Consider the following 18,496-nt stretch of genomic DNA (forward strand, 5'->3'; position numbering starts at 1 on the left):
GGCGCGGGCGGGGGCGGGCGGCTGGTCCCGCGGACCCGGGGGCGCGGCGTGGAGCTGGTGGCGGAGGGCGGCGCGGCGGCGCCTCGGGGGCGCGCACGCGCCTGAGCGCGCGCTCGGCGGGGCGGGCCTCGCCGTTCTCACGCCCTTGGGCCGCTCCCGGGCGCCAGCTTTATAGTCCGAACGCGCGCCGCGGTCGGCGGAGCGGAGCCCGTGAATGTGCGGCAATAACATGTCTGCCTCGCTTCCCGCCGCCCGGAAGGCCACCGCTGCGGTGAGTGGCGGCGGCGGCCGGGGCGCGGAGGGTCCCGCTGGCCCGCGGTCGGTGGCCGCCCCTCCTCTGCCCCGGGGGCTTGCCCGGTGGGTCGGCGACCCTTGCGCGGGGGGCGCTCCGCCCTGAACGGGGCGAGGTTGGAAGGGTCGGCACGTCCCGGGCCCCCGCGGTGTGGGGAGGGCACCGGGGTCGCGGCCCGGGCCGGGGGGTCAGCCCGCCACCCCTTCCCCAGCCCCGATCGCGATCCCGATCCCTCCGCATTGCGTGGCGAGCGCGGCGCGCGGGGGGGACCCCGGGACCCCGGGACCCCGGCCCCGCTGGCAATGACCTGCCTGCGTGCAGAGGCGCTCTCCCTCGAGGTGGCTTTTTGGCACGTTTCTGTCTTGTTTGTGGATGCGGAAGACTTTATGTTCTTACCTTGCATTCTCACCCTAAATCAAAGAAGTTCGGAGATTTCGTGTCTTATAAGATCAGAAGTGCTGCTATTTTTTTTTTTTTCTTAAGGAAACTTTTACTTAAGGAGCTCAAACTTGGTTTTTTTTGTTTTGTTTTGTTTTTTACCTCCGGAAGTTCCCTTTTGTGATGGAAAAGTTCTGCAGTGGAAAGGAGATCTTTCATGGTTGGACTTGAAAGAGACTTTGTCCTAGGGAGTGATCATTTGCACTGAAAAATGTCTAAGTGGGACCTCTCTCTGGGCTGAAGCCCCACATGAATTATCTTAGGAACTATAAGGAGACAAGTCAAGTAGTATTTTTTTTTTTGGCCATGGAAGAGGTGTCTGTCGAGATGAATTAACTTGCTGAAGGAGGTGTTCTGTAGTTCTGGCTTCTGCCTTCACCAGAGTTGCAGTGTGTAACAGTGACGTGTGGATTTTACCTAGGCGTTGCTTATTAATTTCTCCTCTTTTCCTCCAGGTGATTTTCCTTCATGGATTGGGAGATACAGGGTAGGTACCATTATTTTAGCAACAGTCATAAAATGGGGTCATGCAATCTACCTGAGTAATCAAAGGTTTCATATTTATGAACTCTTAAGAGGGTATAAAAAAAAACATTGCTAGTAGTACTGTATTTCTTACAGTCCAGTAATAAGACACAATCTTTTCATTTTTGAAAACCCTCCAAAATTTCCCCCTCGTCATCTTGCATTTGTCATTTTTCAGCTCTTGTTTTTGGAACATACTTGAATTGCAAACTCCTCCCTGAGTTGCTGTGGGTATTGGGTAGCAGAGAAGGATGGAATGTTTGAGCTTTCCAGAGGGTTAACATTTCAGGGCAGGTTTAGAAGGACTGGTTGATTTTGATAAGAGAGACAATAGCAATGTGCAGTCCACAGCATTCTGAATTAGAACTTAGATGTTCCCTAAAGAGAAAGAAAATCAGGTGAAGTGCAAGGGAGGCAACTTAAAGATTTATTTGGAGGCTTATCAAGCCAGTTTTGTTGTGCTAACTTTAGATAAATGATTTATCTTTCACTTAGGCTTTTTCTACATTGAAAGATTTTGGTTTTAATTTAAATCAGTGAAACTTGGGTGTAACGTTGTTACAATATTGTAGAATTCGCAAAAAAAAAAAAATACTGAAGGCAGATAAATTTTGATAAAGTAGCTAAAAATTTTAAATCTTTACAGAGAGGTTAAAATAATTTTTTTCTTATTTTTAGATTAAATGTTAAATGTTATTCCTAATCATTTTTTTAAATTTAAATTTTATTTTTTCTTTATTGATTAAGGAATTACATATTTGACATTATCTTCCATTGCCCTGTTGCCTCCCTGCTCATGCCATCACCCCTCTAGTGTCTGTGTCCATTGGTTATGCTTATATGCATGCATAGAAATCCTTTGGTGGATCTCTCCCTCTTTTTTTAAAATATATTTTATTGATTTTTTACAGAGAGGAAGGGAGAGAGATAGAGAGCTAGAAATGTCGACGAGAGAGAAACACCGACCAGCTGCATCTTGCACACCCCCTACTGGGGATGTGCCCGCAACCAATGTACATGCCCTTGACCGGAATCGAATCTGGGACCTTTCAGTCTGCACACCGACGCTCTACCACTGAGCCAAACCGGTTTTGGCGATCTCTCCTTCTTTCCCCCACCCTCCTCTGCCTTCCTTCTGCCTAAATTCTTTTATGCTTATTAAGTAGAGGTAACATGACACACACTTTGTAGGGAGTAACAGAAAAGGTTGTAGGACTGTGTTCTGGCAACCAGGTAGTCCTATGAAAATGACATTTATTTTACTAAAAAGAGGTGTAGAGAAATTTTTAAAAAATTTATTTGGAAAATATGTCACCTTGTTTTTTTTGGTGTGTATTATTCTCTCTCACTTTTAAGAAAATGTTTATTGTTGAGATTACAGATGTCCTTCCTTTCCCTCCCCACTGTCCCCCTCCAACTGGTTCCCGCTCCACCAGACCTTCACTACCCTGTTGTCTGTGTCCATAGGTAACACATATCCTTCTTTGTATATAATAAAAGCCTATTACGCAAATCAACCAAACGGTGGAATGACTGGTTGCTAGGATGCACACTGACCGCCAGGGGGCAGACACTTAACACAGGAGCTGCCCCCAGGCCAGCCAAGGCAGGTGCCAGTGGGGCCCCCTACCCCCCTTGCAAATCGCCTCACCGGGCCCTAACTGGTTTGGCTCAGTTGATAGAGCCTCGGCCTGTGGACTGAAGAGTCTCAGGTTCGATTCTGGTCAAGGGCATGTTGCAGGCACAGCCCCAGTAGGTAATGTGCAGGAGGCAGCTGATTGATGTTTCTCTCTCATCGATGTTTCTAACTCTATCCCTCTCCTTTACTCTCTGAAAAAAAAAATAAAAAAATCACATCACAGGTCTCTTCCTGTAGAGGGAGGCAACCAGCTGCAGTGGCAGAGGGGGCGGGGGAGGAGGGTGGGCCTGGCAAACAGGCAGTGCCAAGCTGGCCAAGGTGATTGCCCCACCGGTCGCCCCACAGATCAGCTCTGATCACCAGCCAGGCCTAGGGACTGTAGCCATGCACGAATTTTGTGCAAAGTGCCTCTAGTATGCATATAAGATATTTGGTTAATCTCTTCCCACCCCCTCCTTCCCTCAGAGATTCATCAGTCTGTTTCATGTTTCCATGTCTCTGGTTCTGATTTATCAGTTTATTTTGTGCATTTGATTCCTTGTTTATTTTGATTGTTGATAGATATGTATTTATTCATATTTTTGATATATTTTTTTTCTTTTTTCTCTTCTTAAAGAATACTCTTCAACATTTCATGTAATACTGGTGATGAACTTTTTTAACTTTTTCTTGTCTGTGAAGCTCTTTATCTGACCTTCAATTCTAAATGAGTAATCTTAGTTGTAGATCCTTGCTATCCATCACTTTGAATTTTTCTTGCCACTCCCTTCCGGCTTGCAAAGTTTCTGTTGAGAAATCAGCTGACAGTCGTATGGGTACTCCCTTGTAGGTAGTAACCAACTGCTTTTCTCTTGATGCTTTTTAAGATTCTCTCTTTGTCTTTAACCCTTGGCATTTCAGCTTTGGTGTGGGCCTCTTTGGGTTCCTCCTGTTTGGGACTCTGTGCTTCCTGGACTTGGAAGTCTATTTCTTTTGCCAGGTAGAAGTTTCTATCATTATTTCTTCAAATAGATTTTCAGTATCTTGCTCGCTCTCCAATGTTGGTACCCTTGAAATTGTCCCTGAGGCTCTTTACATTATCTTCATATTTTTGGATTCTTTTTGCTCTTCTGATTGGGTGTTTTTTGCTTCCGCATATCCCAAATCATTGATTTGATTCTCGGAATTCTCTACAGTTGTATCTCTGTAAATTACTCTTCATTTCAGTTAGTGTATGCTTAATTTCTGACTGGTCCTTTTTCATGTCTTTGACATTCTCACTAAGTCCCTTGAAGCTCTCATTAAGATCCTTGAGCAACCTTATAAACCTTTGTTTTGAAATCTATATCCAGTAGTCAAACCTTGATTCTCAAATGTCTCCTATCTTGAGCAACTTGCTTTTTATCCTGACAATCCTTTCATGCTGATAGCTGTATGATCAGTCACAAGTCTCTCAGGTGATAAAAAAAGAATGTGCAAGTATGAATCAGTTTACCACTATTAAAAGCTCTGGATATTGTACTATTAATATTTTCGTGGTTTTCTGCTTTTGTTGTTGCAAATTGTTATTATTAAATTTTCATTTTTTATTGTACATTTTCTTTTCTTTTTGTTAAATTTTCATTTACATTTCATGTCCTTTTTGTTTTTAAAGTGTTTATTTATATGCTAGACAGTACATTAGATATGTACTATATATAAGAAAGGTTAAACCAGAATCATTTTGGGGGTCTGGAACAGATTAATTCAAAAATTTTTTTTTAATATATTTTATTGATTTTTCACGGAGAGGAAGAGAGAGATAGAGAGTTAGAAACATTGATGAGAGAGAATCATCGATCAGCTGCCTCTTGCATGCCCTCTACTGGGGATGTGCCCGCAACCAAGGTACATACCCCTGACCAGAATCGAACCCGGGACCTTTCAGTCCCCAGGCCGACGCTCTATCCACTGAGCCAAACCGGTCCCGGCCAGATTAATTCAATTTACATTGTTTCTAATGGAAAAAAATGATTGGTTTTTGAACAGCCTTCTGGAATGAATTAAGTTTGAGAAATGAGCTTCCACTGGAGTTTGCTTGCTTCCATTTCATTTAATTCTTTTTTTGGAGATTTCTTCACTTGTTTCATTTGTGACATGTGTCTTCATATTTTGACTGCTTCCCTGTGTTTGTTTATGTATTAGGTAGAGCTGCTATCTCTCCTGGAATTGGCCTCGTGTAGCAGGTGTCCTGTAGGGCCCAGTGGTTCAGCCTCCCCAGTCACCTGAACTGGACACTCTAGGTGCACCCCTGTAGGCTGTGTGCACAGTCTTGTTGTAGTTGAGCCTTGATTGCTGTTGGGTCACTGGGAGGACTTGACCTCCAGGCCAGTTGCTGTGAGAACCAGCTGCATCTTCATGGGAAGAGCTGCTGTGTAGGAGACACCACTATGGAGCAGGACTTACTTCAGTGGGGCTTTGGTGCTCACTGAGTCTACTTCTTGAGGTGTCACTTGTGGATATGGAGAGTTGATACCTGGTATGGTCTGTGTCCATCAGGTGCACTGGCTCTGGGGCCTCCCAGGAGATGCAAAGTCAGCCACTGCCTGGGGCCATAACAAATAACTACAAAATAGATGTCTTAAAAACAACAGGAATGTACTCTGGTTGTTCAAGAGGCTAGAAGTCCAAAATCAAAGTATCAGAAGGACTATATACATTCCCTCCCAGAGCTCGAAGGAAGAATCCTTTGACTTTTTGTTTGTGATGGCTCCTGGCTTTCCTTGGCTTGTAGCAACATATTTCTAATCTCCGCCTCTCTCTTTACATTAGCTTTTCAAATGCTGTTTATAAGTGTTCTCTGTTCTTGATAAGGACACTGTTTACTAGATTTAGAACCCACCCTACCTCATATGATCTCATATTAACCAAATTACCTGTGTGAATAGCCTGTTTCCGAATAAGGTCGTATTCTGAGTTCCTGGTGCATATGAATTTTGGAGTTATTGTTTAACCATCTACACTAAAGTATTCTCACTGCCTTTTGTGGCCTTGTGGTTTCTCACTTCTCCTTTCTGTATTATTTGCACAATTTTCTCTCCTGACACACATTTTTAAGGTCTGTAACTTTCTTTCCTTGCAATGTCTTTGTCTGGCTCTGGTACAAGAGTAATGCTGGCCTCAAAGAATGAGTTAGATAGTGTTCCTTCCTCTCAAACTTTCTTGGAAAAGTTTCAGAAGGATTGGTATTCTTTAAATGTTTGGTAGAATTCACAAGTGAAGCCATCAGGTCCCTTTTCTTTTGGGGGAGAGTTTTGATTATTGATTCGATTTCCTTAATGGTTATAGGTCTTCAGATTTTACACTTTTTCATGATTTAGTCTCAGTGGGTTTTGTGTTATAAGATTTTGTCTGTTTTATCTAGGTTATCTAGATCTTTGGCACACAATTGTTCATAATACTCTGATAATCATTTTTATTTCTGTTGAACCATTAAAAATGTACTCACTGTTGTTAATGGTTTTAGTAACTTGAGTCTTTTCATTATTTTGTCCATGTAATTAAAAGTTGTCAATTTTGTTGATATTTTAGAAGAACCAACTTTTGGTTGCATTTATTTTCTCTCTTGTTTTTCTATTTTCTATTTCGTATTATTTCAGCCCTAATTTTAAAGTATTTCCTTCCTTCTGCTGGCTTTGGATTTAGTTTTTGTTTTGTTTTTTTCTATTTCCTTAAGTTGTAAATTTAAAATTGTTGGTTTGAGATTTTTCTTTTTAATTAAAAAAAATGAACTAATAACTGACAACACAGAAATACAAAGAATTATAAGAAAATGTTACAAACAACTATATGCTAACAAACTGGACAATCTGGAAGAAATGGATGAACACCTAGAAACATACAATCTTCTAAAACAGAATCAAGAAAATCTGAACACACTGATTACAACTAATGAACTCAAAGCAGTAATAAAAAGAAGAAATTCCCAACAAATGAAAGTGCTGGACCAGAAGGCTCACGGTGAATTTTACCAAACATTCCAAGAACTAACACCTATCTTTCTCAAATTACTGCAAAAAATTCAAGAGGTGGGAAGACTCCAAGCATACTTTATGAGGCCAGCATTATCCTAATTTCACAACCAGATAAAAAAAAAACTACAAAGAAAAAAATTATAGGCCTATATCCTTGATAAACATAGATGCAAAAATCCTCAGCAAACTATTAGCAAACCTAGTCCAGCAAAATATTAAAAAGATCATACACCATGATCAAATAAGATTTATTATTGGGGTGTAAGGTTGATACAATATCTGCAAACCAATTAACATAATACAAAATGAAGGATATAAAACACATGATCATGTCAGTAGATGCAGAAAAACATTTGACAAAGTCCAACACCTATTTATGATAAAAACTCAGCATAGTGGGAATAGAGAAAATGTATCTCCACATAATACAGACCATATAGATGAACCCCCAGCTAATATCATACTCAAAGGGGACAAACTAAAAGCATTTCCTTTAAGATTAGGATCAAGACTGGGAGGTCCGTTTTTACCACTCTTGATCAACATGGTACTGGAAATCTTGGCCAAAATAATCAGACAAGAAGAAGAAATAAAAGGCATTCAAATTGGAATGGAAGTAAAACTCATTTGCAGATGATAATACTATATATAAAGAACCATAAAGTTTCCACAAAAAACTACTAGATCTGATTCAGTAAATTAGCAGGATACAAAATAAATATTCAGAAATCTGTTATATTTTTATAAACCAATAATGGACTATTAGGCAAACTAAAAAAGTAATCCCATTTACAATTATATAAAAAATAAAAGTTCAGCCAGGTGACTCAGTTGAGCACCATCCAAACACCCAAAAAGATTGCGGGTTCAATTCCAGGTTAGGATACACATAGCTTGGTTGTGGGTTTGATCCCAAGTTAGGATGCTTAGGGGAGGCAGCTGAGTGATGTTTCTCTTGCACATTGATGTTTCTCTTCCTCTCCCTTCCTCTCTCTCTAAAATCAATTTAAAAAATCCTCAAGTGAGGATTTAAAAAAACAACTTAGGAATAAATTTAACCAAGGAGATAAGAGACCTATACTCAGTAATTTATAAGACTGAAGAAGATACAAATAAATGAAAGCATATACTGTGCTCTTGCTCATGGATAGGAAGAATTAACATCATTGAAATATCCAGATGACCCAAAGCAATTTATAGATGTAATGCAGTTCCTATTAAAATATCATTGGCTTATTTCACAGAACTAGAACAAATAATCCAAACATCTATATGTAACCACAAAAGACCTCGAATAGCCACTGCATTCTTGAGAAAAATGTTGGAAGTATCACACTACCTGATATGAAACTATATTACAAGGCTGTCATAATCAAAACAGCGTGGTACTAGCATAAAAACAGACATATAGATCAATGGATCAAAATACAGAGCCCAGAAATAAAACCATGCCTATATGGGAATTAATATTTGACAAATGAGGCAAGAATATAGAAGCGGGTAAAGACAGTCTATTCAGCAAATGGCGTTGGGAAAATTGGACAGAAACATGAGGGGGAAAGACACTAGTCCACCTTTTTACACCAGATTTTGATATCCATGTTGAGTTTATTATATAAGAATAAACTCAAAATGGATTAAAGACTTAAATGTAAGACTCGATACTACAAAACTAGAGGAAAACAGGCAGTAACATCTCAGATATTTCATATATACATATACATATATACATATACATATACATATATATATATATTTTTTTTTTTTTCAGAGAGAAAGGAAGAGGGAGAGATAGAAACATCAATGATGAGAGGGAAACATTGATCGGCTGCCTCCTGCATGCTCCTTCCTGGGGATTGAGCCCACAACCCAGGCATGTGCCCTTGGCTGGAATCGAACCTGGGACCCTTCAGTCCACAGGCCAACGCTCTATCTACTGAGCCAAACTGGCAAGGGAGGACATATTATTTTTATATATATCACCTAGGGCAAGGGAAACAATTTTTTTTAAGTGGTACTATATCAAACTAAAAAGGTTTTGCACAGCAAACCATCAACAAAGCAGAAAGACAGCCTCCCGAATGGAAGAAGATATTCACCAATGCTACAGCTGATCAGGGTTTAATATCCAAAATTTCCAAAGAACTTGTACTTCTCAATGCTAAAAAAATACAAAAATAAAAAATGGGATCTGAATGGATATTTCTCCAAAGAGAATATACATATGGCCAATAGACATATGAAATGATCAATGTCAGTAATCATCAGAGAATTGCAAATTAAAACTGTAATGAGATAGCACCTCACACCTGTCAGAATGCCAATCAAATACACCAACAAGAGTTGGTAAGGATATGGAAGAGGGGAACCCTTGCATACTGGCCTGTGCCTTCTCGCAATCCAGGACTCCTTGAGGGATGTTGGAAGCCCAGTGCACAGATTCGACCTGATCCCCATAGCCCAGGCCAAGGGACCCCTCAGGTGAACAGTCCAAAGTGAAAGAAAGCCAGTCACGAAGTATGATTCCATCTATATGAAATGTCCAGAGGAGGCAAATGTGTAGAGACAGAAAATAGATTAGTGTGCTGCTCTTCCAGCCTACTACTAGAACAAGGAGATTAGAGGTACAAGTTTTTTTTTAATGTGATAAAAATGCTCTAAAATTGATTGTGGTGGTTATACACTTTTAGGAGGTGAACTGAATGATGTTAATTACATCTCAATAAAATGGCTATATAAGAAAAACAAAATAATAAAAGTTTTTCGTATCCACACTTTTGTGAATTTTCAATTTTACTTTTCTATTGGTTTCTAACTATCCTGTGTGGTCTGAGAAGATACGTTGTATGATATCTGTCTTTTAAGACCTATTGATACCAGCCGAAACCGGTTTGGCTCAGTGGTAGAGCGTCGGTATGTGGACTGAAAGGTCCCAGGTTCGATTCCGGTCAAGGGCATGTACATTGGTTGCGGGCACATCCCTGGTAGGGGGTGTGCAAGAGGCGGCTGGTCGATGTTTCTCTCTCATCAATGTTTCTAGCTCTCTGTCCCTCTCTCCTCCTCTCTGTAAAATATCAATAAAATATATTTTAAAAAAAAAAAAAAAAAAAAAAAAGACCTGTTGATACTTAATTTGTGGCCTACGTAACTTATGGCCTGCCCTGGAAAATGTTCCAGTAGTACTTGAGAATATGTGTGCTGTTGTTGGCTAGAGTGCTGTGTATATGTTTGTTTCAGCTAGGTGATTTATTGAGTTGAGTCTCTTTTATTACTTTTTTTCTTTCTGGTTGTTCTATCTATTAATAGAGAGCAGGGTATAGAAGTCTTCAGCTGTTGTTGTAGACCTGCTGGCTTCTCCCTTCAATTGTTTCAGGTTTTGCTTCATGTATTTTGATGGTGTATCATTGTGAACATAAATGTTCATAATTGATATGCCTTGCTGTATTTAAACTTTTATTAATATATAATGTCCTCCTTTACCTCTTAACCTTTTTTTTTTATATATAAAGTCTATTTCATCTGATGTTAGTATAACAACCTTTGTTCTCTTTTGTGTTATCTTTAGTGACTACATATTCTCAAAGCTGTAATGAGCTAAAATAATAAAATGATGTTTAGGGCTTATTTAGTTTCCCCCAATTATTGGCACAAAGTCTGAAATAGAAAACACAATAAATAAAAACAAAAAAGAGAAATTGAAACAGCATACATAAAGTTAGTATTGGCAATGACCATGGATGGCACATTTTATAATGTGCTATACTGTTATCTTTTGCAGGGGTAGCAGATAGGTTTTGTATTTTATATGGAGTGTCATGTTGAAAAGGTCTCTGAGTGGCACAGAGTGGTAAATTTCTGGTCTAGGCCCAGAATCTGGTAGTGGCAGTTCATAAACCAGGTATTTATTATTGCTGCATAATATTGCTTCTTTTGTACATTACAATCCAAGTATACTATTTGCAAAGCTGGTAGTTAAATTTATTTTTAATAGTGTAGTAATCATAAAGAGATACCAGACAGCTGATTTACTTTACTGCTATGAGGCTTTTTAAAAATGTAAAATGTGAATTATGTCTTGCCTAACTTGTTAGGCACATTATAAAGTCATAAAGATATTAAAGATTTAAAGATCTGTGGAAATACGTAAAAGAAAACAATTCTTTTCAGAAATCAAAAGAAATTACCTTTAGCCATAGATAAAGTTGAAACAATAGTCTTTGGGTTGTTTCTAGGTTGGTCTGGTATTTTAATAGCATCGAAGGCCCACACTTAAGGTATTTTAAGAGGTTAACATTTATTTTCACAAACTTTTTTTTTTAAAAATATATTTTGTTGATTTTTAACAGAGAGAAAGGGAGAGAGATAGAGAGTTAGAAATGTCGATGAGAGAGAAACATCGACCAGCTGCCTCTTGCACACCCCCTACCGGGGATAGGCCCGCAACCAAGGTACATGCCCCTAACCGTAATCGAACCTGGGACCTTTCAGTCCGCAGACCGACGCTCTACCACAGAGCCAAACCGGTTTCGGCAATTTTCACAAACTTTAATAATACTATTCTGATACTAGTTTATTGGGCATGAACAAAAACAGTATCTAATGGCATTGTTCAAATAATTTCTCTACCAGGCACGGATGGGAAGAAGCCTTTGCACGTATCAGAAGATCACATATCAAATACATCTGCCCGCATGCGTAAGTATTTTTAATCTTTAGGCTTGTGATTTAGAATCTGGAGAGGAATAATTGTAATAGCTTTACTTTTCTAGAAAAGCACTTGAATATAATTAATTTTTATCTTTTAAATATTCAGTTTAAAAATAACTATTAGGCCAAAACCGGTTTGGCTCAGTGGTAGAGCATCGGTCTGCGGACTCAAGGGTCCTGGGTTCGATTCCGGTCAAGGGCATGTGCATTGGTTGCGGGCACATCCCCGGTAAGGGTTGTGCAGGAGGCAGCTGGTCGATGTTTCTCTCTCATCGACGTTTCTAACTCTCTCTCCTTCTCCCTTCCTCTCTGTAAAAAATCAATAAAATATATTTAAAAAAATAATAACTATTAGGAAAAAAAACTTATTAGAGTACACCTGAACTTAATACAAATTAATATTGAATGGAAACTGTAATTGAAAAATAAAATTTAAAAATGGTAAAAAAAAAATAATAATAATAATAAAATAAAGATTAATGCCCTGCTGGGGTGGCTTGGTTAGAGCATTGTCCTGTACCCCAAAAAGATTGCTTTTTTTTATTCCTGGTCAGGGCACATACCTAGGTTGCAAAGTCAATCAAGTACACAATCCAGGCATGTGCCCTGACTGGGAATAGGAAGGTGACCTCCTGGTTAATGGGTCGACACTCAGCCACTAAGCCACATTGGTGGGGCAAGTCTGTAGATCAAAGGCTGCTGAGAAGACAAATGGGATTATACACATGCCAATTCATCCTCAGAAGTAGTACCGTAGTAGCAGTCAGGTGATAAATGTGAAAGTGGAAATGGAAAGAGGAAAAATACCTGAGATTAGGTAAGAGAGTCCTGTTTCCAAGCTATAGAATTGTTGATTATATTGGAAATTTGCTATATTGTTACTGGCCCAAGAATTGGATTTGGTTTAAGGCTGTTTCCCAACCTAGGAAAGTTTTATTTCTCCTAGAAATTTTGATAAGATTTTATGATCTCTAAGGTATACTTATTTCATGACTCAGGGATGTAGTCCTAGTGTATTTATTTTTCTTTTCTTTTGTACCTATTTACATTCAGGTTGTCCAGCAAATTTTTCATCATAAACTTGAATTGGGTGTAAAAGAACACTTACGCTAAACTTATATTTCTCTTATTTAATGATCTCTTAAACAAGCAGATATATAGCTAAGAACTAGAAAACAAGCCCACACAAAAATATAATCTGAACATATAGGAATTGATGCTCTAGTACCTATTCAACAAATCGGACATATCTTTAGACCCTTAGCCAGAGTTTTATATTTCATTCATTTCCAACTGTCCTGGTTATTGGTTTTCCTTCTCGTGTTGGGTTTGAAAGTACTAAGTGAGGGTGTTGAGAAAGGAAAAAGTTTTTTTTATTTGTCAAACTTAGATCTTCCCAGCTGCTGCTCTGTTTTCAGAACACACTTGAAGACTGCTGGTATGCAAAACCGAACCGTACAGGTGTGGATGCAGTGAAACACTCAGATGTTAAAAATCGTAGCAGTTTTACATAACCCTCAAGTAATTATCTTTAATTGGTGGAATTTTATGAGGTTTTATGCTTTGTTAAATTACTCTAATTTTGCTGTTTTGTTTTTTTTTTTCTTTCCATGTAGACCAGTTATGCCTGTGACATTAAATATGAACATGGCCATGACTTCTTGGTAAGAACTTATTTATTCAATAAGAACATTTTATTTATACTTAATTTTCTTGATCAGAGGTACTTTTGTGTATAGCAAATTTAAGTGGCAAAGTTATATAATTCACTTTAAATTCAACCTTTATTTAATTACTTACATTTTATATTTTAGATTCATGGGTAAACTTCAGGAACTGCACCAATAGGTAGAGAAACAGGAGAGAATGGGTGAATAGAAATACTGCTTAATAACCCTTTGTTGATTTCAATAACCAAACATTGATTGACCCCATGTAGCAATTACTCTGGTTAAGCAACAGCTTCTTTACACTTCTATTTCTTCCCTTTTGGGGAAGATTGATGAATTTATTTATTTATTTATTTTTTTGATTGATGAATTTTTTTTTTTTTATTTTATTTTATTGATTTTGTACAGAGAGGAAAGGAGAGAGAGAGAGAGTTAGAAACATCGATGAGAGAGAGTCATCGATCAGCTGCCTCTTGCACACCCCCTACTGGGGATATGCCCACAACCAAGGTACATGCCCTTGACGGGAATCGAACCTGGGACCCTTCAGTCCCCAAGCTGACGCTCTATCCATTGAGCCAAACCGATCTTGGCTTGATGAATTTTTTTTAAAAAATATTTTATTGATTTTTTACAGAGAGGAAGGGAGAGGGATAGAGAGCTAGAAACATTAACCAGCTGCCTCCTGCACACCCCCCACTGGGGACGCGCCCGCAACCAAGGCACATGCCCTTGACCAGAATCGAACCTGGGACCCTTGAGTCCGCAGGCCAACGCTCTATCCACTGAGCCAAACCGGTTTCGGCTGATTGATGAATTTTTTAACCAAGCCATTTCCTCTTGGGCCCTCTTTTTTTTTTTTAAATATATATTTTATTGATGTTGTACAGAGAGGAAGGGAGAGAGATAGAGAGTTAGAAACATCGATGAGAGAGAGTCATCGATCAGTTGCCTCTTGCATGCCCCCTAATGGGTATGTGCCCGCAACCAAGGTACATGCCCTTGACCGGAATTGAACCCGGGATCTTTCAGTCCCCAAGCCGACGCTTTATCCATTGAGCCAAACCGGTTTCGGCAACTTATCCTACCTTATAAGAGTAATATGCAAATTAGCCATCACTCTGCTCAAGTGTGGAGCAAATTAACCCCAACCAAGATGGCTGCAGCCACAGAGGGCAGTTGAGAGGTTTGGGTTCCCCAGCAATAGAGGAAGCTAAGCTTTCCACACACCCTGGCCAGCCTAGACCTCCACTCAAGGATACAAACTTTCAATTATAGAAGATAAATAAAATAAAATAAAAATGACAGCAGCCACAGAGTGGAGAGAGCAGGCTAGGGTTGCCCTCGGCAACAGAGAAGCAAAGCTTTCCACCTGCCCTGGCTGGCCCACGCCTCCACTCAAGGAAACAAAGTTTCAGTTATAGAAGGTAAACAAATTCAAACAGAAATAACTGCAGCCATGGAGCAAGCAGGAGGCTTGGCTCTGCTCCAGGCTACAAAGTTTCAATTGTAGAAGGTAAATAAATTCCAGATACCAGGGCCTCTGCTTGGATTGCCAGGGAGCATGGCCAGCCTGCAAACCAAGCCTGCAAACCACCACAGGCCCCTTGCCCAGGCCACCCCACATCCCAAGGGAACCTCCACCCTGATCCAGGACACCCTTCAGGGCAAACCAGCCGGCCTCTACCCATGCACCAGGCCTCTATCCTATCTAATAAAAGAGTAATATGCAGATTGACCATCACTCCAACACACAAGCTGGCTGCCCCATGAGGTCAAAGATCATGCTCCTATCTGGACACAAGATTGCCACCACAAGCTGGTCAGCAGAGGAGGGCAGTTGGGAGGGACCAGGTCTGCAAGGGAGGGCAATTGGAGGTGATCAATCCTGTAGGGGAAGGCAGTTAGGGGTGGCCAGGCCGGCAGAGGAGGGAAGTTGGGGGCAAACAGGCTGGCAGGGGAGTAGACATCAATCAGGCTGGCATGGGAGTGGTTAGGGGGTGATCAGGCTGGCAAGCAGAAGCGGTTAGGGGCAATCAGGAAGGCAGGCAGGCGAGCAGTTGGGAGCTATCAGTCCTGGATTGTGAGAGGGATGTCTGGTGGGATCGGGTCTAAACGGGCAGTTTAACATCCCTTGAGGGGTCCCAAATTGGAGAGGGTGCAGGTTGGGATGAGGGACACTCCACATCCCAAGCACGAATTTTGTGCACCGGGCCTCTAGTACAATAAAAGAGGAAAGGAGTAGCTGAAGTGTATTGAAAACTTCTTAGGAGTATGGGTTGAGATTCCTGCTTGGATGCAAGATTGGACTAGATTATCTCTTAGATATTCTTATCCTAAAATTATGTAGCACTGTGACTTAACATTAGAATCTATATCTAGTTGGGATGAAAGGAACGAGAATGTCAGTCATGCATTTAATTGTTTCACCTCTGAAGACGTTTTAATTGATTTCATGTTCTACAGCAGTGTTTCCCAAAGTGTGGTACGCGTACCCCCAGGGGTACGGGAAGAGTTTGGTAGGGGTACGTGTTGCACCGGAGTTTGGTGGGGATATGCACTGCACTGTGCTTAGCTGCGCCTAATTCTACGTTCTCATGAGTAAGAGGGGTACTCAGCGTTACGAAAATTATAAAAGGGGTACACATATGTCAAAAGTTTGGGAAACACTGTTCTAGAGAATATGTATGCCAGTACTTTTTATCCCAAGTACCACGAGTTTAGTAGAACACACTTACCATGAATAGATATTCTTTGAAGATTTTGCCTTATTTTCCAGGTTTGATATTATTGGGCTTTCACCAGATTCACAGGAGGATGAACCTGGAATTAAACATGCAGCAGAATATGGTAAGTACAGAGTTGTTATATAAACAAGAGCATACTTATATATTTTTAGTAGACAACAGTTTTATTGATGTTGATGAATTATTACACAATTATGTGAACTTGGGAGGTGGTGCTGTTTATTTCCTTTCTGATCCCTCTCTAACTTGTTTGCTATGATGGCCACATGGTCTAACTATGCTCAGTGAAGGTGAGGCGGACAGGGAGGAATGGCAGTTATTAAACTTTAACTGTTGGATAATTAATTTTGCTTTGGTTTACATATCAAATGGAGAAAATAACAAAATGTTTAATAGCTGTGGCCAGTTATCTTCATTAAGGAGACTTGAAATAAGGATGAAAATAATGATATAATGATGTAATGATATATATATAATGAAAACAATATAATGGTTAATTTTAGTGTGGTAATATTAAAAAAGCTAGATAATTCTTATAAATCATCTCATTTAACACTCCTATGAAACAAGTATTCCAATCTCCAAAGTCTGTTCTCTGGTTAGTTTTCCATGCTGCCTTATGAATGTCTTTATCTTGCTTATTATTTTGCATAACGAACACGGACTGCCCGGCTAGTGTGGCTCAGTGGTTGAGCATCGACCCATGAACCAGAAGGTCACAGTTCGATTCTCTGTCAGGGAACATCAATCCCCAGGGTGGGGCGTGCAGGAGGCAGCTGATCAATGATTTTCTCATCACTGCAGAAAGAAAAACTCATTTGTTTCTTATACTGGCTATAGGAAAATATAATACTGCCTTAAAAAAAAAAAAAGATAATAGAATGAACTGTTTAAACACTGTAAATCACAAACCATGCAATCTGCTTAATTACTTAAAATTTTAAATTATAACTTTTAGGTACAAATGCCTATGGTCCCTTGAAGAGAGAAGTATAAAATGTATATGAACAGAATTGGCCATGCATAAAAGAGTATTCACATATTGATGAAATAACTGTTTTACAAATTATGTAAGAAGAAACAATTGACCAGTGTAAGCACCGCATGCAAAATCCGAGTTTTATCATGAAAATGGCATTCTGATTTACTATTTTAGCAGAATGCTTCAAGTTTTTCACTTGTTTTGACCATTAATATACTTTCTATTTTTCTGTCATTAAATCCTTTTTCTATTTAAATTGTATCAATGAGCTGAAAGTATTAGTAATATCACTTTCATGTTGTTTTTAGTAAAAACTTTGATAGACCAAGAGGTGAAGAATGGCATTCCTTCAGACAGAATTGTTTTGGGAGGATTTTCTCAGGTAAGATAAAGTTTGGGTGGTATTGTCAGTACCATCAGTATACTTATCTAGAAGTCAGTGGCTTCAATCCTTCTCTATAATGTCTCCTCTTTTTTTAGATGTTATAGAAACTGATATACTGCTTACCTTTAATGCTGGATTACGTTCGAACAGACTAGAAATAACTCTTGAGAGAATACGTCATACCCTTGCTTTTCTGGTTTTCTCTTTTCAGCAATAGTTTTACTGTATGCAGCGGTTGCCAACTGGTGGTCCATGGACCACTGGTGGTCTGCGAGGTCCAAAAGGTTGGCGACTGCTGCTATAGAGTATATCTTAAAAATAGATTTATTAAGTAAATTGATTGGAATCTGGAATGTTAACTCTCTATAGCTCTTTAAATAAAACTCTAAATAGAGGTATAAGGCCCCTGTCTAAGAGAGACTACTGATAGGAACAGTAAGGTAGAAGACAAGAGAATTTCTTTCCTCTTTTTGTCACAGATTCCCATTGGTTGAGCCTTGCAGATTCTCCTGCTATTACTGTGGAGTTTTTGAGCTTATATATTTGTTCCAACCACACTGAGAGACTGACAGTCACTGAGCCCCAATTTCAGAATCCTAGGAGAAAGAACTATCTCATATGAGAAAGGATCTCACGTTTTCACGTGGCCTAGTGACTCGTGAGCGTGGCCAGAGTGACATGGCATCTAGATGACTGCTGGGAATGCAGTTCCTAGAATGCAGGGTGTTGAGAGCTGGGTAGGTAGATACTTAAAAGGTGTCTGCTACATAGTCTTCATTATCTTGAATTACTGTTTTGTAAAATAAACTAGTTTAAGATGAGATTTGATTTTATACGAAGACTTTTCAGAGGAGAAAATAGTAACTATGAATCTATAATGCTTCTAAGGCAGTTGTAAATCCAGCAACTAACTCTGATTCAGTGTGACTGGACTGACTGGGTAGTTGCTAAGTTCTCCCACTGGTCTTCAGTGTAGAGAATCGTGCGCTTTAGGACACAGTGGGGTGTGCATGTATTTCTACTTGTTTGCCTGATTTGACAGTTTGATTTGTTTATGTACATTATTAATAACAAGAAACTTCTTAAGTTGCTGTTAACCAAGGATGTGTTCCATTGACT

General features: G+C 39.6%; 1 protein-coding gene across 2 annotated transcripts in view; it reads left to right on the forward strand.

Annotated features, from left to right (window-relative positions):
- The first annotated feature begins 27 nt into the window (after nucleotides 1–27).
- Nucleotides 28–18,496, forward strand: part of LOC311612139 (transcription elongation factor A protein 1) — a 58,664-nt gene continuing 40,195 nt past the window's right edge. Inside the window, exons 1-6 of one of the 2 annotated variants that reach the window (XM_084864928.1) lie at nucleotides 28–271; nucleotides 1,186–1,217; nucleotides 11,516–11,581; nucleotides 13,210–13,257; nucleotides 16,043–16,113; nucleotides 17,301–17,374. In XM_084864928.1, the coding sequence (XP_084721054.1) occupies nucleotides 215–271; nucleotides 1,186–1,217; nucleotides 11,516–11,581; nucleotides 13,210–13,257; nucleotides 16,043–16,113; nucleotides 17,301–17,374 (348 nt within the window). In that variant the 5' untranslated portion in view covers nucleotides 28–214. The remainder of the gene's footprint in view (nucleotides 272–1,185; nucleotides 1,218–11,515; nucleotides 11,582–13,209; nucleotides 13,258–16,042; nucleotides 16,114–17,300; nucleotides 17,375–18,496) is intronic. The other variant, XM_084864929.1, reaches the window with a different exon arrangement.

This window comes from Pipistrellus hanaki (genome assembly GCF_964339955.1).
Source record: "Pipistrellus hanaki genome assembly, chromosome: 17".
NCBI lineage: Eukaryota > Metazoa > Chordata > Mammalia > Chiroptera > Vespertilionidae > Pipistrellus > Pipistrellus hanaki.